Source organism: Mustela lutreola, chromosome 18 (genome assembly GCF_030435805.1).
Source record: "Mustela lutreola isolate mMusLut2 chromosome 18, mMusLut2.pri, whole genome shotgun sequence".
NCBI classification, from domain to species: Eukaryota; Metazoa; Chordata; class Mammalia; order Carnivora; family Mustelidae; genus Mustela; species Mustela lutreola.
Genome location: NC_081307.1, coordinates 28,290,680 through 28,315,859, shown reverse-complemented (window position 1 = coordinate 28,315,859; position 25,180 = coordinate 28,290,680). Strand labels below are relative to the sequence as shown.

At 46.1% G+C, this 25,180-nt stretch overlaps 1 protein-coding gene across 6 annotated transcripts in view; it reads left to right on the top strand.

The window, feature by feature from the left end:
• STOX2 (storkhead box 2) overlaps window positions 1-25,180 on the top strand; it is a 247,570-nt gene that overhangs the window by 125,003 nt on the left and 97,387 nt on the right. Inside the window, exon 1 of one of the 6 annotated variants that reach the window (XM_059156277.1) lies at window positions 13,001-14,715. The exons of the other annotated variants lie outside the window; for them this stretch is intronic. Within the exon in view, the coding sequence (XP_059012260.1) occupies window positions 14,550-14,715 (166 nt within the window). The 5' untranslated portion in view covers window positions 13,001-14,549. Of the gene's footprint in view, window positions 1-13,000; window positions 14,716-25,180 lie in introns of those variants that run through there. 6 annotated transcript variants of the gene reach the window in all.

The following is a 25,180-nucleotide window of genomic DNA, read 5'->3' as shown; positions in this document are numbered from 1 at the left end:
CAAGGACTTGGAGGTATTTAAAACACAGTGTCTGGAGTCCAGGAAGCCAGATCAGATATCCCCTGGAAAAAAGTCTTTGAGATCTGGGAAGAAAACTATGTCACGTAACTGCCCTTTCTTATCTCTGAGTTCCGGTTTTCTCTTTTCTTCATTGCCTTCTGTCTCTTCCTTGTAGCTTCTTATTTGGGTTCAGTCTTTTCCCACATCTAGGATACTTTGCCTCCTTTCTTCCCAGAAGCCACTAAGATAGACAGGTGGAGTTTCCTGACTAGCACAGAGGTGTGTCCACCAAAGCCCAAATGTCGGCTGAGGCCAGTGCTCGACTGTGAGACCTAGTTTTGTTCGTTTGCTGAAGCGTGTTCCATATGTTAAATGTGAGGAAGTGTGACCTTTGCCCCTTTCTTCTGCTGTCCGTTTTCTCAACGCAGTGGCCTGGAGGGAGCCACCAGTGGCATCTGAACACGTCAGTTCCTCCTCCTCTGCGGGAAGCAGGATAGCGCTGGGGACAGCAATCTGGGGAATGCTGAGTTCACGTTCCCTTGACAAGGACCGGTTGGTGTTTTGTTTTTTGGCAAAGGTGGTCATCCTAGCAGAGCCAACTCAATACACGTCTCCCCCGAAACTAAACCTTTGCTACAGATCTTTGAGTCCTTACCATGTTAGTCGGAGGAGAGAGAGAAGAGCAGATAGAGATACCCCAGAATATTAACTATTTTACTTTTGAAAATAACTGGTCTTCTTGGTAACTTCTCTTGTCTCCCCACTGTAGATCTATTTATTTACTCCTATAAAGCAAAACTTAAAAAATTTTTTTGACTAATCTTCTTGAAAGTAGGGTGACCAGATGTCCCCCTTTGCCCAGGAGGGCACTCGTTTAAGTATTTTATCCTAGTCTAATTAATAGCATTGTTTCTCCTTTAAAAAGTGTCCTAGTGGAATAATAACATGGTAACTCTAATGAAAGCTGCTGCAAACGATTTTTAGGTTATAGCTACTCCTCTGAGTTTGAACTAAGGGGTCCACCATGCCTTTAAAATAACCAAATGAATAACAATAGGAAGATTGAAGATTATTGTCCACAAGTCTAATTACTTCAACTCTTAAATATTGAAAGAAAGATAAAAAAATATTTCACATGGACTTAGCAGAAATTATTAAATAACTGCATCTGTGTGTTTTTCACTCCATATTAAAGTTTAAAATGTCGTGGGTAATTATTACACGATATTACCTAGAAGTCCTATTTTTGCTGGAAGCAGAAGTCATTATTCTTCAATAGAGGCTGGAATTTCCATATCCGCGGCCTTTTATTTTTTATTTTTACGCAATTATTGTAATTAGATAGCATAGGAAACTATCAGAGCTTGGCTTCTTTTTCGATATATGATTTTAATTGTTCACGTCTAACATTTCCTTAAATTACGGGAAGGCACATGTTGGGAAAAAAAGATCCGCCCTTTAAAACCCATGGGTGGTCCGGTTTGGCTCTTTTCACTGGCTTGGGAAACGGGTCTGTAGCGAACCGCAAACAACGGAAGAAAGAGAACTTCTGAGATTGATTGGTCTGAAGGAGGCATGTGGATTGAAATCTCACGCCCCATCCATCCAGAACAGTCGAGGCAATCATCGGAGTCGCCTGCAGAAATTTGCCTTCTGTTTCACATGCGTCCCTATTCATAAAAACTTACTAATAAGATAACAGGAATTTGAGGGCTCTTCTAGCAATGTGTGTAAACTTCATTCATACCTTGGAAAAGCAACGGGCAGCTGAACCTTGCAACTGCTCCCATCAGTCCTTCCAGGGGCAGGTGGGTGGGGAGGGAAACTTCTGGACGGGGGATCTCAAGGGTGGAAGCCTGGGTCTTCAGCCTCCGTATGCGTTTGGGCAAATCCCTTACTCCCTCTGGGTCTTCGTTTCTTTGCCTTTAATTATATCTCCTGCCTTGCTTCCCACAGACCTTGGAGACTCAACAAAATGTAAACTCCCATGCAAACAGAAGGCATCACTTATTACTCCTGAGTTCCAAGTGGATCTGAAGGAAAATGAAATAGCTAGAAGACGGGTTCCCTGACAGTCCCCAATCCACTTGACATGTCCCCAGCATTTGCTGCATGCCGCTAGGACCACCGCACTGAAGAGGGTCTAAAATTAGCTCAGCACTGCAGACATTTATGGAGGGCCTTGTTTTGGAAAGGCACCAGGCCTCCCTGATGACTAGAGGGAAGCTGTCCCCTGCCACCCCGTTTTAAGTCGCAAACCTTCAGCCTCGGTGTTTGTCCCCGGCTCTATTTCCTTTCATGGCTACTTCTCGATCTTGGTTAACTTATTACTTTATTTGTTTCTCGCTGTCTCTTCCCATGAGGTTGCAGACTCCTTAGTGACAGACGTTTTGTTCTTATGGCTGTTACTTTATTATTCCAGAACGGACAGCCGTTATTAGCACACGGCAGGTGCTCAGGGCACAGTGGTTCTGTGAGCAAAATGGTCCTTGGTCTCAAGGGCCATACAAGCCAGGGAGGCAGCTGGGAGCCTTGTGCCGTATTATACTGTGTTATGGTGCAGGGTGCAGGGAGCGGGGCGGTCGGAGCAGAACAAAGGCTTCTCCTTCTGCAGGAGAACGGGACGTCTGAGGGAGGGAGAGGTGGAGGCTTTGTTAGGGTACCGACCACAGTCTGAGTCTTGAAGGAGGAGTGAGAGTTTCCCCGGAAGATAAAGAGGTGACAGGCATCTCAGGCAAGCATGGCGGCTTCCGAGAAGGCCCCGAGACCGGAAATGACGTTGTTAAGGAGTGGGCACCGTTCACCCTGTTGCACACAGTGCAATGAGTGCCCAAGGCAATTCGTTGGGCCTTCGGGAGAAAAATCGAAGGACCTGTATTCATACTGTCTTCTCAGTAAAGGGTGCCACAGGACTGAAGACTTACACTAGCCGAGTGTGCTGGGTGGCTGTGTGCGACCCGGGGATGGCTTGGGGGTACATGGGTGGGAGGCCATTTCTGTGTGCCCCCTTGCTGTGTTTTCCTTTTTTTTTTTTTTAATTTTTATTTGAATTCAATTTAGTTAACATACGTCTGTTACTGGTTTCGGGGTAGAATTTAGTGATTCATCAGTTCCATGTAACACCCGGTGCTTGTTCTATCACCGGGCGTGGTCCTTGCCCTCCTTAGTGCTCATCACCTGGTTATGCCTTCCCTCCACTCCCCTCCCCCTGGCAGCCTCCAGTTTGTTTCCTAAAGTTAAGAGTCTCTAATGGTTTGTCTCCCTCTCAACTTTCATCTTACTTTATTTTTCCTTCCTTTTGCCCTACGTTCATCTGTTTTGTTTCTTAAATTTCTCATATAAGTGAGATCATATGGTATTTGTCTTTCTCTGATTAACTTATTTTGCTTAGCATAATACCCTCTAGTTCCATCCACATCATTGCAGATGCCAAGATCTCATTCTTTCTGACGACTGCATAATATTCCATTGTATATATATATACACCACCTCTTCTTTATCCATTCATCTCTTGATGGACATCTAGGTTCTTTCCCTAGTTTGGCTATTGTGGACATTGCTGCTCTAAACATTGGGGTGCACATGCCCTTTTGGATCACTACATTTGTATCTTTGGGGTAAATACCCAATAGTGTGATTTCTGGGTTGTAGGGTAGCTCTATTTTTAACTTTTTGAGGAACCTCCATACTGTTTTCCAAGAGTGGCTGCACCAGCTTGCATTCCCACGAACAGTGTCGGAGGGTTCCCCTTTCTCCAGCTGTGTTTTACATTTAGGATATTACTCTCTATTGCAGATTGTCTATGCCCAGAAAGTGGGTTTTCAGCTCACACCGTCGTCACAGTTCGTCACAAGGTGAAGAGTAACCAGGAGAAGAATTTCTAACACACGAATCCGGCTGGTTATCTTGTGGCAGAACACTTTGAGAAGTTGTTCAACATAAAGATGCAGTATTTTTCATTATAAACTAATGAGAGTTAGTAATCTTGCTGGTACAAGGTTGATGCCACTCACGACAACCTGAGAAACCCACCACTACTGTGATTTTAGCTAGTCTGCTGGAGTCAGTCAAGTATGAGCTGAACGTCCACGGAGACATTGTGTCCGGTTGTGGCAGATGTCCTGGTGGCCCCCGGGAGATCTCAGCCTACCTCCAGCAGCGTGGCTGGGGAAGCAGAAATCTCTCACTGTCCTGTACACAGGGTAAGCCTGACATGTACACAAAAAAGGGAGAGTTACTTAATGACTTATTACTACTATTTCCAGGCGTGTCAGTGGGTCCACATTCTACATTTTCTTCTTTCAATCTGTGTGGAGGGGAGGTGGCTCAAAATTTTCAGTCACTCCATTCACTCAGACTGTTTCATTCTCAATCTTACTGGCTCATGTGGGAAAGCCTGGTATGCATCTGTTTGGGTTTCAGAAAAGTACTGGGCCTTTCCAGAGGAAGCCTATCCTTTCCGAGAACGTGCCTAGTCACCTCTGGCCTTGTAAATGGCTCTGTTTTGGTGCCATCTTTAATCACTTGAAGCCTTGTGAGCATGACTTTAGTTTCTTTAAATGAACAAATAAATCTGCAACACGCGTTCTTTTGCAAAGACAGCTTTTCAGTCTAAGGAGGATTGAAGAGGTGTTTTCCAAGCTGGACGTAGGGCCTGCACCCCGAGATCGTCGTGAATGGGATTCTCTTAGTTGGCTGAACAACTAGATGAAAACTTCTCTGATTTTCTGAAAGGATTTTAAGCATTTTGAAGAGAGACTTAAAGCTTGCTAAAAGATCCTCATCGGTACTTTTCCGAAGAACAGGGCAGAAGATAGTCCTAACAATGTGCCTATTCAGAATCAAAACCCATTCTGAGGTTTACCTCAGGTTACAAAACTTGAACAGAAGTCATCTGCCTCATGGTCAGTGTCAAAATCTTATCAGAGAAGATCTTAAATAGTTTTATGATTTCTAACTGTGTTCACGTATGATTTGGGGCTTCTCTGTGCTAGTTAATAGAAAGACTGAAACGTTTAATCTTTTTTATGACTACACAGTCTGATTTTTGGCTTCAGCTATCTAATATTGAGCCAAATTACTGATGATCAATTTCCATTTTTAATTGAAAAACTTATTTTGAAGTATGTATTTAAATAAGTATATTAGGCATATGATTATACATACATATATATATATATATATATATATATATATATATATATATATATCTTATTTTAGTTTTTGGTATTTAAATTTGTAAAACAGTCTTATTTCATTGAAGATTTTAGGTGACCCTTTATGTGTCTTTGGTAAGTGACACTGGTTTTCTCTTTATGGGCAGTTGCTGCTTCCCCAGTGACTTGACTCAGACCTTTGGGACAAAGGAAGGCAGTAGAAACTGGGAGGAATGTGGTGAGGACTGGGGGTGGTGACGGTCATGGAATGGTTGGGAGGGAGCCGAGAGAGAGAGAGAAGCATAGGCTGGTTGATTCCCATGTTCTTGCTCTATGAGACTGGATGTCTGGGAGCGCCATTCACCATGCGTGGAAAGGTATGTCAGAAAGCCAGAGGTTGGGAGAGAGGGGATAAAGATGATTAATTTTGTGTAATGGGCAGCTCGAGTTTGATTATCCGTGGAGAATCTGGGGAAAATAGTCAGTTGGCAGTAGGGAATAGGGATTTGCCGACTAGGGGAGAGGTCACATGGTAAGAGCTTGGGGAAAGCTTTCACTTACAGGGTTAACACTAAGCAGAGGGTACAGTTGAGCTCAGCTCGGGAGACCGAAGGAGCCCAGAGAAAGCCAGTGTTTCATGGGCAGAGGAGAATTGAAAGGTGAGTTGAGAGCCAGCAGACAGGGACAGCAAAACAGACAAATGAGAGACGCACTTTGAAAGGAGAACGGGGGTTGCCTGGGGGGCTCAGTCAGTTATGCATCTGCCTTCGGCTCAGGTCATGATCCCGGGATCCTGGGATCGAGTCCCACATCCGGCTCCCTGTTCAGCGGGGCGTCTACTTCTCCCTCTCCTTCTGCTGCCCACGCCCCTGCTTGTGCTCTCTCTCTCTCAAATAAGTAAATAAAATCTTAAAAAAAAAAAAAAAAAAAAAAAAAAAGAGGAGAGAGTGGAGACACCAGTACCAAGCAAGAACCCAGAAATTACTAACTTCGCCGGTGGTTTTTACAGTGTAGAGATCATCAGTTAGCAAGAAAAAAATTGTGTGTATAGTATTTAGGAATTAGATAATATTGAGAAGTATGAGAATAAGAGCCAACATATGTAGCATAAATAATAAGTGCTACAGAGTTCAGAAAGGGGGAGGGTCCAGAAGTAAAACAACCTCTTGGTTTCTGTGTGTGGAATCACCAGTCCATAAACCTTGAAGATATATCTGATCCTCTCTCCTTGGTGTGTCCTCCTCGCCCATCCCCTTGTAAGATCAGCTGTGTAGGTCTACAGGTTCTAACCATGCACACTTCTCCATTCTTCCAGTGAGAACTCAAATTCAGACTCGCATCGTGTCAGCCACACTATTGCTCTAGTCTCCCAGCTGGTCTTTGGGCGCAGGGCTCTTTCTTTTCCAGGTAATCCAACACTGTATTGGAAAAAAATTTTTTTTTGAAACAGCATTAGAGAGGTATAATTCAAATGCCATAAAATTCACCCATCTTTAAATGTCTGGTGTGTGTTGATACATTTGTGAAATTTTCAGCCATGGCCACAGTTCGATTGTAACAATAATAATAATCTGTTTGTAAGTACTACCCAGTTATGTCTCTCCTTTGCTCCATATTCATTATGCCCCATTTCCTTGTGAATTATGCACAGTCTCTTCGTCCTGAGTCTTAAGCGCTCCCTCCACCAACTGTCCTGCAAAACCTCTCTATCCCTGTTGCTTACTCTTGGGTACATCTCCCTACTTTCAGGTGGATGAGACCATCAGCTTCCTCTGTTGGTTTCCAACTCCGTGTTGTTGCTCAGGCTACTTTTCCGGTTGGTAGGAATGGAGTGTTAGAATGGAGTGTTCATTAATATTCCTCCTTCTCTTCCTCCCTTCCTTCCTAATACACATTTAAGGAGCAAAAACTCCAGTGTCTGTAAACCTAAAAGGAATCTTAAAAAATGTGTTCTCTTGATCTTTCCAAATTCAGATGCGTCCTTGAAGGACCCGTTTCCCACTAATAGCTGGGTGGCGCCTGGCCCGGCTGATTTGCTTCTGAGCGTGTTCCATGCTCCTGGCCTCCCTGACGTTAGCCTGTGTTTTCACAGGTGATGAGGGAGAAGAGGTGTGCAACCACTGTGGGCAGGTCAAATGACCAGTCGGCACTAGCTCACCCTCCTGGCGACAGTGCATGCACAAAACCACTTCTTGAGTGTGGCTTTGTTTCATGTCCTCCATTCTTCTTCTTCTTACCATTTTGATGAAACACACATAAAAAAAACCAGTTACCATTTCGATGATGTCTGAGATAGTGGCATGAAGCCCATTTCCATTGTTGGGCAACCATCAACCTCCAGAACCTGCTCGTCTTCCCAAATGCAAACTCTCCTCGCTCATCTCTAAGCCCCCTTCCCCACTCTCCCTCGGCCCTGGTGACCACGATTGTTCTGTGACTGTGGGTTTGTCTACACTCGGTACTACCCCATTTAAGGGGAACCATACGATCCTTTTGCGTCTGGCATCTTTTCACTTTGCTTCATGTCTTCACGGTTCACCCACGGTGTGGCCCGTGTCAGAAGGCCTTCTTCTTTAAGGCTGAGCACCCTTCCATGGTCTGGGAAGCCCACCTTCTGTTTGTCCATTCATTGATGGACACTCAGGCTGTTTCCACCTTCTCTGGACTCTCTTCTTGATCCCAGTGACTTTAACACTTGAATCCAGGTGTGTGAGGCGGTGAATGCTTCAGCTCCCGAGTAGGCTCTAGCCGGACTGGGTGTCGTTTTCGTCTTTCTTGGTTTGTGACCCCCTGAGCGGATTCTGTGTATTTCAACTCTGCAACTCAGCAACACCCACCGCATCAGCGTCCTCCCTGCTAGCAACCTTGGCCCCCACGGGAATCCAGTCTGTTCTGTTAATCTGATACAAAGCAGGGTTCACAGATGAACAAAAGGATCTAGAAAGGATTCAAGTTTTTAAAATGCTTCCCTCCCTTGGTGTTCAATGGTAATAACATTGCCTAGCTTTTACTGATGCTTTCTACTTGTTAGTAGTGAACCTCACATCCTCTCTACGAGATTTGAGAGAGATATTGTTACCATCACAAGTGACAAAACAAATGGAACTCAAAGACTAACTTGTCCCAGGGAATGCACGTATACTGGGCATCCCTGCGCCGTGCCACCCTGCGTTACTCCGCTGCCATCAGTCTGGCATTGAGACATGCGCCGCATCACAGTGGTGCCAGTGCCCTCCGTCAGCAGGCCTCCCAAACTCAGGCCCCTCTTGGTTACTTCTCCTTGGTCAATCTCTCCATCTCTGTACGTCACTGTCTTTGAGGGTGGCACTTGCTGACAACCACTACTCATTACGGCCCTGGTGGGAGTGAATGGCAAGTGACAAGGAAATGTGTTTTCTTCTGTGGATTTACCACTTCTTGGGCTGTTTCAGCCACCACCTGTCTAGCATCTTCTAAGAAAGACCATACGTGCTGGAGCTTTCTGTTAAAATGGTAACTAGCAGTTTGGAGCCTGGATTAAGGAAGACAACATGTGGGCACAAGTGCCCTGGGGTTAGAGCCTTGGTCAGCTGTCTTAGTTAGCCGCCTTCGGAGGCCAGCATGTCCGGGGCCCTACGGATGCGCAAACATGTGTATATAGGGATGTAGGAGTGTAGATATGTGTCCCATAAGACATTCCCCCAATTTCCCATCTCACAAGCCTCTGAAATAGCTAAATAGCTCTAGTCCTTCAGGGGCATGCTCTTTTCCAGATTTACAACCTCAACCACACAACTGCCCGACTTCAAGGGTCTTTTATTTTATTTTTTTACCAATCAGCTCATTAGTCAAAGTAACCTATTAATATCATCTGCAAATCATGTTTTTGGAAGAAGCAGAAAGAGAAATTACTATCAGACTTAGAATTCGGAATTTTAGGAGTGCCTGGGTGGCTGAGTCGGTTAAGCATCTGACTCTTGATTTCAGCTCAGGTCATGATCTCAGGGTCGTGAGATGGAGCCCTCTGTCGGGTTCTGCGCTGGCCACGGAGCCTGCTTGAGATTCGGTCTCTCCTTCTACTATCTCTCTCTCTAAAAAAATAAAATAAAAAGATCAAAATAAAAAATGAAAAAATTTAAAGAATTCTGATTTTTGTTTGACAGATACTTTAATCACAAAGTTCCAGGCACATATCACATAACAGTGTGATGATGCTTTCCTTTCTGCACACTTAGATCTCTCACCATTCCACTCATACTTGGGCAGAAAAATGAGGCCACAGGAAACTTTGGCTGCAGCTTCAATGGATGTTCCATTGAGGAGTCCCAGGTTGAGGAGTCGAATATGCCAGTGGGAGTTGTCAGTGTTCTATGAGTTCGCACCCCTGCATCCCAGGATACTGTGTGCTTAGGAAGTCCCGGTCTGAAATTTGTCTCTTCTAGGCTACAGGGTCAAGGCTTAGACCTGTTACCCCTTATGTTTATATTGATGTTTATTTCACTCATATCAGCCTTTACTCCAGTGATTCAGTTTCTCCCCGTTCTATCCCATGTTCAGTCTGTAGTCAGTATGGGCTTTCTACTTCTGAGGGGGGCTTTCTGTGCACAGCAAGGATTGTTTACAGATATTTAGGTCTGTAAGGTTCAGTGTGCTAGAGGTGCAAATTCAAAAATCGGATTTTCTTTTACTAGAGATACACATTGAAAAAATAAAAATGTGCTGAGGTTTTTAGATTCAGTGAGCTGCGTTTGTAAATTTAAAAGAATAAAATAAAATAAAAACTGTAACTCTTGGGGGAACTTTGAAAAACATTTGATTAATTCAAATTTAGACTAAAGTCCCTCTACTCAAGGATTAGTTCCATTTAGAAACACAGTTAAGCACATTCCCTTAAAAACTTAAGTTGCAGGGCACCTGGGTGGCTCAGTGGGTTAAAGCCTCTGCCTTCAGCTCAAGTCATGATCCCGGGGTCCTGGGATCAAGCTCTGCATTGGGCTCTCTGTTCTGCAAGCAACCTGGTTCCTCCTCTCCCTCTGCCTGCCTCTCTGCCTACTTGTGATCTCTGTCTGTCAAATAAATAAATAAAATCTTAAAAAAAAACTTAAGTTGCATTTATAAATTTGGTATATTGAATTTTTAAAAAGCTATTAGTATGTATGACTGGGAAGATTTCAAACAAAATCTTCCAGACTACTAACTCTGGCTTCATTAGTCATCTAATACATGCCAAGTGGTTCTAGCCACTGGAGATGCAGCAATGAACAAAACAGAACAGTGAGCAGCAATGAATAAAACAAAAATTATTTGCCTTCATGGAGTTTATATTCTTATAACTCTTAAGTTCACTAAACTCTTAAAAACCTAATAAGCTGAAGTTTTAAATGAGAACTTCAAAGTCAGAATTCTTGATACCTTTCAACTTAAAGTTACAAGTCTAAAATTAAGTGTACATTTGGATTAGAATTGCAAAGCAAATGTGTATCTAATATATGTCTATAATCTGATAGTCTCTAATCTGATATGTAAATACCAAGTGTACAAATGATTCTTAAGCCTGATTTTAAAAAACACTAATACTGTAAACCTGGTTTGCTTTATCATTTCTCCATTTATTTCTAAACTTTCGAGTACTGAATACTGGATTATGTAACTGAGCTTCTGTGAGGTTCCTAACCCAGTTCATAACCCAGATACATGATCGTCTCATGTAGGTTATGTAGGTTAAGAGACTTGAAATTGGTGGGATGCGGGACCTACAGATCGCATATGACCAGAGTGAATGTTTCCATGGGACAGTGGACACACTGAGCCTGATTTTAGCAGTGACTACGATAACAGGATTCCACGTCCACTTTTTTTCAGACAAGATCAGTTTCATAATATGCTATTTGCTAGATTCAAGCCTTTACTTCATAACCTTTTTTGATGTTGTCGTCTGATTTGGATGGATAAATTACACAACTGTCCCTACCTCGCCTACTTGACCATCTGACCCCATTCAGCTGCTCCAACCCTGTTCTGATTCTTCTGTGTCTGGGTCTTTGACCTTGCCTTCAGCGGTACTCTGTTTATGGGCGCTAGACAATGCCACTCCCCTGCAAGGCCAGCATTCAGAGGTGGCTGAGTGTAGCTCTCCTCCCCAAATCTCCATCGACTCACCCCAGTTTTTTCATACACACTGAGTATTTTCTCAGTTTTAGATCAAGGACAATTCAAGCTTGTTCTCCAGCAAATTCCTGGCTGACCCTTTCCTTCAAACAGATTCCCTCTGCTGAGCCCCTTCTATATAGAAATTCTAAAACTATCCCTTGCTTCTTTGCTTAAAACCCTTCAGCAGTGCACACTGCACTTGGGATAGAATACAAAGCCCTTAATGCAAGTCCTTACATGATCTGGCTCTCGCCTTCCTCCATGACCTCATCACACGCCTTTCTCTTATGCTCCAGTTCCAGCCACACTGGCCTTCTTTAACTTCTTCCAACAGAAGCTACACTTCTTTCCTACCTCAGGTCCTTTGCATGTGCTACTATTCCCACTTTCTGTAGCACGGTTTTCCCTACTCTTTGCTTGGGTGACTCCTCAACCCAGCCTCAGATGAACTGTCATTTTTTTAAATGGAGGGTTTTCTTCTTCTTCGTAGAAAGTGTTACACTTTGTGCATTTCTATACTTACTACCGAGACCATTAGTTGTGTGGGGCTGTGTGTGGTGTTCTGTTTGTCCAGCATGCATCACAGTGCTGGCATATTCTAGACAGTCAGTAATTCTTTGCTGAAAGAGTAAATACCACAGTGCCACAGCAATCACCATTAGCCTTCAGTCATAACTGTAATAATCATTCATATCACCACTTTTGGCTCATGGGAGGTACTGAGTAATTGTATGTTGAATTGGATTGAGCTATCTAAATGTCAGTATCTCAAGCAGTCATTAATATAATTATTTTATATTACCTCTATGTTTCTGGACTCATTTAGCCTTCTATAGCTTCTAATGCTGTAGCCTTTCTGTTCTCACAGTAAAGAAGACATTTTAGCAAAATGTGCCTTTTTGGGGGGCTAGGCTTTCCTAACTTTTTAAAAGTGCCACTGACCGTTAGCTAATTGTCTTACAGATAGTAGTCAATTTTGTTAGGTGTAAATATAAGTTCCGTATGATACTTAGTGATTTTATTTGTTAGCTTGTCTGTTTACCTTCCAGCATCCAAGAGATGGATTAGTTCCGCTGGCTCCAGGTGACAGAGCGCAGCCTTAAGACACTGAATGGAAGCTCTAGTTCTAGATTATCTAATGCTTGTGGCTTAAGCCCCGCCCCCTCCGCATAGTTCTTCAAGAACCTTGCAGCGCCCCCCTCCCATTCAAACCTCGGAATAGCATCGAATTGCGTTAGAACTCTTGAGTTTTAACCATTTAGATCCGTAGAGCCTGATGTTTTTCTGGGTTTTGCTTTTGTTTTTGTTTTGCTGTATCAGCCTGATAAGATCATAGCCCCGTAAAGATTTCATATCCTTGTCTCTGCACCTTGGCAGCTGTGTCTACGAAACTACAGCATTTTTAAAAAAAAAAAATGATTTTGAACGTTGCATCGTTAGTGATTTTTTTTTAAAACGCAAAAAAAATTTAAATGAAACAATGCTGGAAAAGAAAAATCAGGTTTATTTGTGCTGCTTATCACGCCCGGGCATTTTTGGAAACCCAAACGGGGGTATGAGCGTTTTGAAAACAAAAACAAAAAACGGCAGCGGCCCAGCGTCGTCGGGGTTCGCATTGTGACCGCGCGCCTTTAACTCGGCGTGACCTCCGCGTCCCGGGCCCCGCGCCTCGGCCGGGGCGGCGCATCCCGCCCCCCCCCCCCCCCCCGCGTCGCGCGCATTGTTGTCCTTTAGTGATTGGTTGCTGGACCCGAAGCAGCTGTGCAGAGCCGGGCGGTGTAAAGAACCTGAATGCAGGTTAGCGGGCGGCTGGTGACTCACACGGGGGATCGAGGGCGAGAGAGGAAGAGCCGGAGGCCGCCACCTCTGCGTCTCCCAGGCGGCGTGGACCAGGTGCCCCGGCGTTTGCGGCTGTCGCAGGGGCTCCCGGTGGCGCCCCCTCCTCCGGCTCTTGCCCGCCTCGGGGTTGGCGCAGGTGGGGCAGGCAGGGCACCGCAGACCTCCCGGTTCCCACCGAGGGGGTTCTCGCTCTCTCCGCGAGGGGGAGGGAGCATCCTAAAAATATGTAAATATCCAAGCGCTGACTCCAGGCCGGGGCACCGGCCCGCGGCCCCCGCGCCGCCGCAGACTGTTTTACATGAAAAAGAGAAGCCTGCCGCGATCGGTGCTCTAACTTAAGGCAGCTCGGTGATTAGCATGAGACTAGGCGGCTGCCCTGCTTCCTGCCCTTCAAGAGCCGTTCTGCGCGCTCGCGACCGAGCGGCGGTGCCACCGTGCGGGTGTGGATCGGCAGGCACGGCCTCGTTGGCAGCCATGGCTCCCGACGCCCCCTCGGCCAGTAAGTAGGAGCATGCATGTGTAGGGGGGCACATGCGTGTCGGCGCGCGAGCGCGCGCGCGCGCGCACACACACACACACACACACACACACACACGCACGCACGCACACCACCCTGAGCCTCGCAAGGAGGAAGATTGACGAGGCGCTGCAGTTGCGAGGACGACTCGGGCTCTTCCTGGACTCCGCAGGAGCCCGCCTGCCGCAGCTGCTGTCTGCAGAGCCGGCTCGGCTCCCCGTGCACACGCGCCCCCCATCCGAGCCTCTGTAATGAAGACTGCCTCCCGAGGACTGCAGGGGAGGCAGAGCCAGCCTGCGCCCGGGACTGCGGGCCGCGCGGCCGAAAGGCCCTGGGGGACACGACCTGGACCCTGTCAGCCCCACGCCTCGCTCTGAGCCGCCGGGTGCCGAGGGCCTGCCGCCGCCCCTCCGGCTTCCCGGGCGCCCGATCCCGGGTCAGCCCCGGAGGCCTCGGCTTCCTCATTTGTTTGGGTCTTTTGTGCCGTGGCTCACAGTTGGCTAAGCACTCCTGCGCTGAATCGGGCCATTGTCTGCGCTCCCATTGCTTTCACGCTGCAAGTCTCGGCGCCCCCACCCCGCCCGCCCCCTCCCCGCCTCCTCCTGGCCGGGGAGCCTCCTAACGTGCCTTTCCCCCCAGGAATCTGGAAGCTATAAGCCGGGCGGATTGCAAATGAAGTGTAATGCATTGTGGGACGTGTGTAAAATCGGAGCCTTCGCCGTGGGGGTGTGTGGGGGCGTGGGGAGGGCCGGACCCGCCGCTGGCGGTGTAGACACCGACGAGGAGGGGCTGGGAAAATGTGCGCAGAGTCCGCCCGGGTCGTGCCCGGCGTAGACGGATGAAGCAGCGCGCTGCGCCCCGGCGCTGAGGCCCCCGGGATCGGGGCGGCAGGTCGCGCGCTCCCCACCATGAAGAAGACCCGGAGCACAACCTTGCGGCGAGCCTGGCCTAGCTCGGATTTCTCGGACCGGGCCTCGGACCGCATGAGGTCCCGCAGCGAGAAGGACTACCGCCTGCACAAGCGCTTCCCCGCGGCCTTCGCGCCCCAGGCTTCGCGGGGCTACATGACATCAGGTGGGTACCCGCGTTTCCGTCCCCCCCTCCCCCGGGCCGGGTCCGCGGGGCGCGCTCGGTGCGCCGCCGCTGCCGGGGTGCTTAGGTGGGAGGCCGGCCGGTGATGGATGCGCTAAGTTATGGGGAAAGCAGGGAAAAATTAGCTCCCATCCACCATTTTGTACCTCGGCAAGATCCACAGCAGGCCCTCTCAATATGGGGTTGGAGAGCTATTAGTTAGGTAAAATGAGGGAGGGGGCCGTGCCGGGCGTTTGGGCTGCCGGAGATAAATGACAGCAAGCTTCTGGCGCGGCAGCTTTTGTGGCCGCCTGCAGGACCGAGCTGCCGGCTCCTGCCTTGTGGCCAGTTATCCTAGTGGGCATTTCAGCAGCCCCGGCTTCTTAAAAGGGAACAGGTTCCGTGCACGGTTCTGGATGGCCTGAGTCGGGGAAGAGCCCCCACGGACGCCGCAGGCTCGTCCGAGGTGCACGCGGAGAACTCCGTTGGCGCTCATTGAATGCATTCCGTGGGGTCATGGTGTGCATGCGGATGGAACGCTCCCATGATTCGGTGTGGATCTAACATGTGTGGCTTTGAATTAGGCTGTATGGAAAGCATGGAGGCTGTGTTTGCATGTCAGGCAGGAAGGACGAACACAACGGTACACGGGAGCGAGGGCTGCAGGAAAGGGCTGATAAAGTAAAACGCAGTGCTGTTAAAAGCGTTTTGGAAGGAGTCGGTTCCTTTAGGCAGCACGACGGAATGGCTTTGGTTGTGACTTGGGAACCCAAGGACTAGGGTACTGGAGGAAATGCTGAGGGAGGAAAATCCTGCAACTCCTTCCTTGTTTTCTCCTTACGGATTGCCGACCACTTGTAGGCAGTGATGTAGAAGACATCAGTTTCTGTTCCTTCTTCATTTCGAAAGAATTCATTTTCTGCCGAAGGTGATGTGATGGAAGAGCTGAGGCTGTATTTGAAACCACACACTAGTCGGAGTCATTCTGAGCCCTGTCCTAACTGGCAAGATTGCTTTAAGCTTGTGGTTGGTATTCACAGTGTAGCTCTGCTATCTTTCCCCTAAAACAGCAAGTTTTGTTGTTGTTGTTTGTTTTTTTAAGCTGGGGCCTGGATCTCATGCTTTAAAAATGTCATGTAACCACATTTCCATAAATATAAAACCTAAATAAAATAACCATCTTTTTTATTGCAAAATCTGGCAACAGAAGGATGTTGTACTATTTGGGCAATAAGATTCCCTTGATTTTTCTCTTTCATGAAAAGCCAGATTTGCAAAGTGACAAGGACAGTTGATACTTTAGTAATTTCAGTTAAACACTGCTGTGGTTGCTACATTCTTCAGACGTGGGATAGTAAATTTTGAAACACACCTAAGTCGAAATCTAACCGCAAAACACATATGTACATAAACGCATGTCTGCACGGAGTGTTTAGGTAATCCCAGGTTTCAAATGGTTGGGTTTGAATGTCTTCATTCCACACTGAATGGCTCCCCTCTTTTTGAATCCCTCTTCAGCAATCAGTACTGACCCCAGGTGTTAGGCTCTAGGAGGGCAGGTGGCCATAATTTCTTCAACAACCCTGTGAGTTCTTTAACAATTTCAGGCATATTCCCATGGAGCCTGTTTTTATCTGTCTTTGGCTTAGTTCATTACCAGCACATTTTCATTATTTGCTAAAGTACTTCTCTGCAGGGTCTTTTTGAGGGCTTGGGGAAGAAACTCTTAATTTTATTTGATTCTCTTTTCTTTCATTTCTTGACCTGCAAATGGTAAGCTGGTCTTAGAGTGATATTGACAGATGAGCTGTTTCAGGTTGGTGGTTTTCTATGCAGATTGAATGTTAGGTACCCACGGAGAAAAGAAACAGGAGAGATGGGGCAAGAAGAGCTGTCATTCATTCAGCATTTTCTGGAGTGTCCCCTAAGAGCAGAGTGCCTTGCTAGATTCTCATGGGGCTATAGGGTTGGATATAATATGGTTTTTCCCAGGGACGGAAAGCTATCATTCAAGCATCATTATAAATGTTAGCTAGAACATAGAATACAAGGTATTAGTGCTAATGGAGGGCAATAGTAAGATAGTAATATTAAGACAGACACTTACAATAAACACTGGGAGAATGGATGAAATCAGTCATGTGCATCTTTTGTGTGTGTGTGGGTGTGTGGGGTATCTTATCAATTTCCTTTTCAAATATGGCTCTTTTCCAAGTCTGAGGCCTGATAGGAATAGAGGGTATATTGAAACATGCAGAGATCATTTACAGGAAGTTCCTCCTCTTAAGAAATGTAAAGGAAATCCACTTGTATCAAGTTAGTGACTCTGGATACAAACAGAGCCTTTGTCACATAAAATGGAATAGAAAATGAAGCGGATGAGAAACCCATGAGTCTTTTCATATTTCTTCTTTCTGTTTGTCCAGTCATTTGGGATGATGATGACTGGTATTATCACAGTTCATTTTCACTAAGAAGGGTTTTTTTGTTACTGAGTTCAAAGGACAAGATAAGTTACCTAGTTACTTAAGGAACTTAAAATAACTTCAGCTGAGACTCTTTTTAGAAATCCATCCCTCACCCCAACAAATACTCCTAGAAAATATGGGGGGGAATTAATTAATTAATTAATTAATTTTTAGCTTTAGAAAAGGAGAAAGAGAGAGAGAGATCCTTGGAAGTGTTAATAGCTGTTGTTTTGGTCTGGCGTACCTGTCATGCAGTAGATACTGGAAGTTTCACTCTGTTTATTAAGGCAGAATTGCAGGCGTTCCATAATAGCTTTCTAATGAGACAGCACCATTTCAAACAGCCCTCTCTCCACTCATAAGTAATTACCAGTTTGAAATGTGATTTATAGCAATAGGCTTGACATTTAGCCTGGGCTTTTTCATATAGCTTCAGGATAAACTACATGAAAACTCAAGAGGTTCGGATAGGCGCATATAAAACTTAAAAAGAGATCCTGTAGAAGCACAGTTCAATAGAGAATTCTGAAACTTTAAATCTTGAAAACCGCAGCTTTTATGACTATGTAAGCTCCCAATTCATGCTGCCAAATCTAAAATAATCCTAAGAATTCACAGGCCTCCTCCTGGCAACCAGCAAGTCCCGGGGCCATGGGATGAACTCATTGTTCATCTTGAATATTAATTTCCCATTGGTAGTTTCTGGACAGAAGGGGGGAAAATCTTGCCTTTTGTTCAAATCAAAATGAATAACTCAATGTGCATTGCATTCTCTGAAGAAGAAAAGAGGTTAGATCAAATGGAGGTGGGATCATTCTTCTGCATTTTCTAAAACTAGAAATGACTATAGCAATTAACTAGAGATAAAAGTAAACCTCCCTCCCCTAAGAGGGAAATAGCTGTATGATTCCTAGTGCTTTACATATGAAAACATGATCCCAGACCTCCATGGGATAATTTTCAAGGGGCCAGAGCTTTTGTTGGTGAAACTGTTTAGAGCCCTGTCTGTTAGTGGTGTGGCCAGTGACCTCTTCACACAAATCAGGCTCCTGACTCCATTTTCTTCACTGCCCTCTCCCCTAGCCCTGGCTGTTCCATGTGTAATGCCACCAAGTTCAGGGGCGTTCTGTAGATCCGGTTTGGAAAGTAGTTTTTCCATGAGACTGGTTCTCCAGGGCATGTTCATAAAACGGGGTTGCTTAACGGGAGATACTTCCAAAGTCATGGCTCTTGCAGACGGATACTTGGCATTTTAAAGAATAGGAAAGCAGACAGTTTTAATATTATGGCTTTAAAGGATTTGGAAAGACAGAGTCATCAGAAAGGCCCAAATAGACACGTTTTAAGAAAATTGAGATCAGGTTTGTCTGCCCGTCTCACTAATGCCATTGGTGGGGAGGAATGACCAGCCCACCACTTTTGATGAGCTTATTTGTTTTCATTTTATAGAAACGAATTCTGGGGCACAGCTGATGGCGTGTCCCAGTTCCTTATGTTCTGTTATTTTAAGAGACGTGAGAGTTTTCTGGGAAGAGAGCATGGACACTCGAGGTTCTAATCTGGGCCTGCCACCAACCAGCTGTGTCCCCGGCGAGTAACATGACCTCCCTTCCCGTCTGTAACGGGTCCTTCTGGTCCCCACTTCCATCACAGCATTGGGCCCCGCGGTGCCTCCTTAATGAGCCATCACAGGACTTCCGAGCACTCACGCAGAAATCGTTAGATATAACCTTTGCCCTTTCTGCTTATTGGAGTCATGTGCTTCCCCGTATGTGGGATATGCGGGCACAGTGCTCATTTTGCAAGAGAATCCTCTTTCCCGCCATCCCCCAGCATTGCATTATATATGCCCAGGGCTTGTCCCGGCAATCCGAGTAATGGGGGTGGGAGATGATGGACCGAGCTCTAATCGTACGCAAATCTTAATAAAACAGCATCCTGTTGCCTCCTTGGCCCTCTTTGCCAAGGTCCATTTCCAGCCAGCTAACTCCAACTGTGTTTTAATTTGAAACTACCTGTGTTGACTCCTTTCATCAGGCCAGTGGAAGTGAGGAATATTACACGTGGTGGTGAATGACTTTATTCTTTATTTCCCAGGAGAACATGAATGCGCTCACAAAAGGTCACCTCTCTTGGTATTTCAATATCTTTTACACTCTCATGAACGTTTTTATTTGAAAAAAAAAAAAAGAATATGAGTATATTGTGTAAAAAGCCTTCACAATTTTATACCCAGAGAGCAATTCTGGCTTAAATTCCCTGTGCCCCTGAGAGTTAGGACAGTTCAGACAATAGCATATTCTTTGGTACACGATTGCTTATCCTCAGTTACAGTTATAACCAAGAAACAAAATCTGGTTAGATCCTCACTGGTGGCAAAAACATGCTGACTTTCGAATTTAGGACAGACTTTTGGAGATTGGTCCAGAAGCTGCGTGGAGCTTCCTCTGTATGGGATAGAGCAGAGATTTTCTTAGGGTTCGTAAGAATGTAGGCGGTAGTCAGCTCTAAATTAACCTTAGCCGCAGTAACTCCAGAAAGAAATGACATGGGTAATTTTTAAGGAGATAGTAAACTTTTCCTTAAGTAGTTAATCCCCAGACTATTTTTATGTGACATTGGAATGTGCAACCAGTTGGTCAGAAAATCCACTTTCTACTGCCTAAATATTTCTAAAATCCGCCCTTCCTCTTCCTCTGTGTCGCTTAAATCTTCCTCGGTTCTGTTATGGTATCTTCCAGACTGACCTCTCTTCTAGTCTGGTTCATCCTTCCTGTGTCCCTGGAGGGCTTTTGTGTCATTGTTACATCATTTCTCTTTCCAGTGTTTCTCATCCCTGTGGACGAATTCCTAGAACAAGGCTCCTCGTGGCATGACCTCTCCCACCTTTCTACCTCTCCTTCCAGTGCATTCCCCAGCACCCGGTGCTCTAGGCTCGGGAGTCTTCCCTTCAGCAATATCTTGCTGCCGTGTTGTGACTTTTCGTAATGCCTCCTACCCTGCTGAGAACGTGCTCCCCTTCTTCAGAGGTCTGATGGAATCCTATGAAACCTTCCAGAAGCAGCTCACACACCCCCTTCTCTTTCCATCTTCCTCCGTGTCCTTTTTGGAGTCCATCAGTCCCATGACATCCGTTCCGTACATCTGTCATAGCCACGTGGCCACATCAGGTCACGCCACGAGTTCCCAGGTGGGTCTCCTGTCTGAGCTGCTGAGTTCCTGGGTGGCAGTCTGTATTCTACTCCTGGCTCGCTTCTGCCAGCGGCCGCAGAGCTTGGCACAGATCGGGTACTCCGTAAACGTTTACCGGAGGAATGAATAAAATATGATTTCTCTTAAAAAGTTGGAAGAAGGGGCGCCTGGGTGGCTCAGTGGATTAAGCCGCTGCCTTCGGCTCAGGTCATGATCTCAGAGTCCTGGGATCGAGCCCCGCATCGGGCTCTCTGCTCAGCAGGGAGCCTGCTTCCCCCTCTGTCTCTGCCTGCCTCTCTGCCTACTTGTGATCTCTCTCTGTCAAATAAAATAAATAAAATCTTTAAAAAAAAAAAAGAAAAAAAAGAAAAAAAAAAAGTTGGAAGAAGACGGGGCAGCTCTCCATGAACCGAGCAGTAAATAAGAGGATATAACCGAGAGTCAGGTGGGGTGGTTGGTACGGTTGGTGCACATGGAGTGGGAGTTCCAAGAATGGTGTCCGCTAGCAGAGGCTGCCCGGAGGGAGGATTTCCCTGTGTCCCGAAGGACTGCTGGGGAGGATTTCAGGAGATGGGGAAGGAGGCGGATGAGGGTAACTTGTTGATGTGAGAGGAACCAAGGATGAAGAAAGGAGCATTTCAGGAGAGGTGTCTGTGGGGGCTCGCAGGACAGGTGGGGGAGAAGAGGGTCTCCAGGCTGGGAAACCAGCGAGGATGTGGTCGAGAGGGCGTATGTGATCAAGCCACGAGAGGACGAGCGGTCGCCGCAGACCAGTGCTCCCAGCACTGCGAGACGTTAGCCTACTGTCCCCAAGACTTGAACCGTGTCCACGCACCACCCATATTATATGCTTCATATTTTCCCCTCACTTTTATTGACATTTTTATTGACATGAATTAAAAAGATTTTGTATTCTGTGTGAAATTGCAGGTTTCATCTGATAATTCTATTTTTCTAATCCCCACGAAACTCCTTAACATATTACTGTTTCAGTTAAAATAGTCAACGAAGTGCCGCTTCACCTACCTGAGTCGTACTCAGGCCGAGGTGGTAGAAAACCTGTATCAGCCGAGGAAGAAGGGATTAGACTGAAGGGGACAGGGAGACTCTTCGAGAACAAGGAACTGCACATTCTTTGTAACTGGATTTAAGAGGTTAAAAAAAAAAAAAAAAGAAAAAGAAAAAGAAAAGGGACACCTGGGTGGCTCAGTCGGTTAAGTGTCTGTCTTCAGCTCAGGTCCTGATGCCTGAGTCCTAAGAACGAGTCAGGCTTCTAGCTCACCAGGGAGTCTGCTGCTTCCTCTGCCTGCCGCTCCCCTGCTTGTGTGCTACTCTCTCTCTCTCTCTCTGACAAATAAATAAATAAAATACTAAAAAAAAAAAAAAAAAAGAAAGGTAAAAAAAAAAAAGATTTGTGTTAGAAGAATGTGGTGTATGGCCAGGAAACAGGGGCCATGGAACCAATAACGAGTTCCATTTTGGATGTAAGGGGCTAGTTAGACTCACAAGTAACAGGAAAGGTTACAGATATCGTCGGGGTGGGGGGTGTGTCATCCTCTCTTAGCCATGTTTGTTGAGAACACGAGGATAGCTTGGCTTTGTTGTACAGCACGTTCCATTTCTTAGAGGGGAGCAGAGGACGGACTTATTTTTATTTCCAGCAGATGGAGGGGGAGTTGGATTCGGTTCACTTTGACTCCTCGTTGGGTTTCTGCAAATGTGGGTAATCAAGGTTAGGGTTGCTAGGAGATCCTCTGCTCTCCCATTCTTAACTGGGAAGTGCTTTCCGGTGTTACGATCTGTTTTATCAGTGCTTGCATTTACCCAGAAGCCACTGTGTTGATAAAAGGGATATATGTTTGATGTGTATAGTCAGGTGTGAAAAGGGTTAGAGCTGTGCACAGAACAGCCCAGAAGACTAGACTAGCTATGTAAATAATGTACATTTCAAACATCTGTCATATACCTCTGGAGCTGAAAAATTATGGCTTGGGTAACTCATACACACAGTTAAAAATCTCCATTTATCTTTCTGCTCAAATCCATGATGGCCCCTCCAGGCCAAGTTTTCTCTTTTTGAAGATAAAAGAGAGATACTTGGCAGATGCCTGTGGGCGTTAGTGGTAGCAGGACTTAGGCCTGGCCCGGTCCTTCTGATAGCCGGAGTTTCAGAGGGAGGAACCGTCTAGTTTTGCAATTAACACCCCCCCACGCCCACCCCACCCCACCCCTACTGCACATTCCTGTCTAGTTGATTCTCCTAAGAGAGTCAACAGGCCACATACTGCTTTGGGCATATCCAGCTTTCCCTTTGAAATCATTTATTCATTATTATGTGAAATGAAGGATCCTCATAGCAACTAAAGTATTGTGGTATTTCTCATTTTGGGGAACTACTCAGCATCTGAACATCCCCCCCCTTCCTTTGTCTGTGTCATTCCCACTATCAAGGGTTAAATGAACACCCCCACCCCCTAGCCAAGAGCCATTCAAGTCCTAACCTCCAGTATCTATGAATATGACCTTCCTTGGAAATGCGTCAGATATAAGGAAGGTAATCCCATAAGGCAGGTGTCCTTGTAAGAAGAAGAAAAGAAGCACAGATGTGGGCACAAGGTCATGTGAAAGCAAAGGCAGACACGTGAATGACCGTGTCTACAAGCCAAGGAAGGCTGGCAACCACCATGAGGCAGGAGAAAGGCGTGGGGTGGGTTCTCCCTCAAAGCCCCCAGGGCAAACAGCCCCACCTCTACTTTCTGGCCTCCAGCACCTTGAGAGAATGAATATCTCTTGTTTGAAGCCCTCCGGTTTAGGGTACTCGGTTTGGCCAGCCTCCAGGGACTTCATACACCCGCCTTATGAATGTTGGCGGGAGGCAGAAAACTCATTTCTCTGTGTGGGTGCTGAACTTGCCATGGGGTCGCTTTCCTGGCCTGCCTGGCACGGAGGGCATGGGTGCACCATGTGGGTTTGAGCCAGTCGCCCCTGCCCTTGCCCTTGCAGACTTGGGAGCGGGCGCTCCTCCTCAGGGTGGTGGGGGCTGTGAGGCATCGTCCCCTCGCAGGGTGGCGCTGTTGTGCTGGGTGGCGTTCTGGAGGCGGATTGGGCAGCTGGCAGGTGGCAAGACGTGGGGGCTGGGCTGGTGGCACGTGTGTGCTCTCGGTAGTGGCTGTCCTCATCAAAACAGCCTGGCTGCGGAGTTCCAAGCCTGGGTCTCCAACCCCCCCTGAAATCCCCAAGTTGCTTATAATATTTCAGTAAATAGTTCAGCCTCTCTTTTTCAGAGAGGCTGTGTCCCATCGCGATTTAGAGTAGAGATGCTGACTTCATCCTCCAGCCTTTCCAAGATGGGCTGGGGAAATGCAGCTAAAGGACCGACGTCTTCCAGGCCTCAGTTTCTTTACCTGCAAAATGGGAATAATAATAATGGTGTGTCCCCATGAGGTTTGCGGTGAATTATGTGAATATAGGCGAAGCACTTACAACCAGGCTTGGCATATAGGAAGCATGGTCTCAGGACTGCTCGTCCTTAACATTCGGAAAAGAGCCAGCATTGGTTTCTGTTAACCTAGTGAGCTCATTTGAGTTTTTCATTTTGATTGGTTTTAAAATAATTAAGAGGAGTATTTGGCCATCCGCCCCCCCCCACCCACTTGCTGACTAGTTACTTATAATGAAAATAGTGGTTGGCTGTTGATAAGCTTTTTTTTTTTTTTTTTTTTTATAGTAGAATATTCATTTAATATTCAAATTTTCCCAGTTGTCTCAAAAATGTCTTTTACGGTTAATGTGCTCACACTAATTAAGGACCATTTATTAAATTTTGTGTATATGTTTATACTTTTAATTCATACTTCTATGATGTTGATAAGCTTTTAAATAATGCTTTAAAGGGAGTAAACATGCCCCTGAGAGCTGAACAGGAACATGGCCATCGTGTTAGGTGGTTTTTCAACCTTTGCAAGGCTGGCTTCATTCCGTCCCTTTATATAGCAGCAGAACATTGTGACTTAGGGCTTTGAAATCGGAGGGTTGTACATCGGTGTCCTCACACCCACTCGCTGGTTGCATAATCTTGGCAATTTATGGGATCAGTCTGTCCTGTTTCTCCTCTGTCAACGGAGGATAAAACAGTATCTAAACGATGTTGTTATGTGCATTAAAGGAGCAAAGGCGTACAATGTAATTAACACAGTGCCTGACACAGGGTAAGAACTTTGGCACATTTTTGCTACTATATTATTATTTCTTTGGGGGCATAACTACAGGACTGAATTATTCCTAAATGTTTAACACCCAGGGTGCAGAAGAAGGGAGACAACAGGTAACGTGTCCATCATTAGGGAGAGTTAAAAACAGCGTTCAATCTGACTCTCATACCTATTACTCGTTTGATCAGAAATCAAATATTCCATTCCTTATTGATTTTGGTATGGGATCTTCTTAAGAAATCTACAAAATTATTCATTTACCTAAGTGGGCTCACTTGTCCTTGAATTTCCATCTTAGGTAGAATGGTAGAGAATTGTTGTGTATTCAGTACTCCTGTGGGAGACACATCTAAGAGAACTTGGCTTCGCTAGAATCAGAGGAACAGCGCCCCGTATAACCAGACTCAGCTTAATCTGAGATCCCTACCTTGACTTTTCAGTTGAAGGTAAGGGAGGGGGGAGCCTCTTCTGGGCTGTGTGCTTGCGCGTGTTTGTATGTGCAGTGAAATTGACTATCACAGGAACGCGGCGTCGGAAAGCCATGCCGAATCTACGGTGTATCTATCAGGGGCAGTTTTGAAAGCGAGCTCCAGTGGC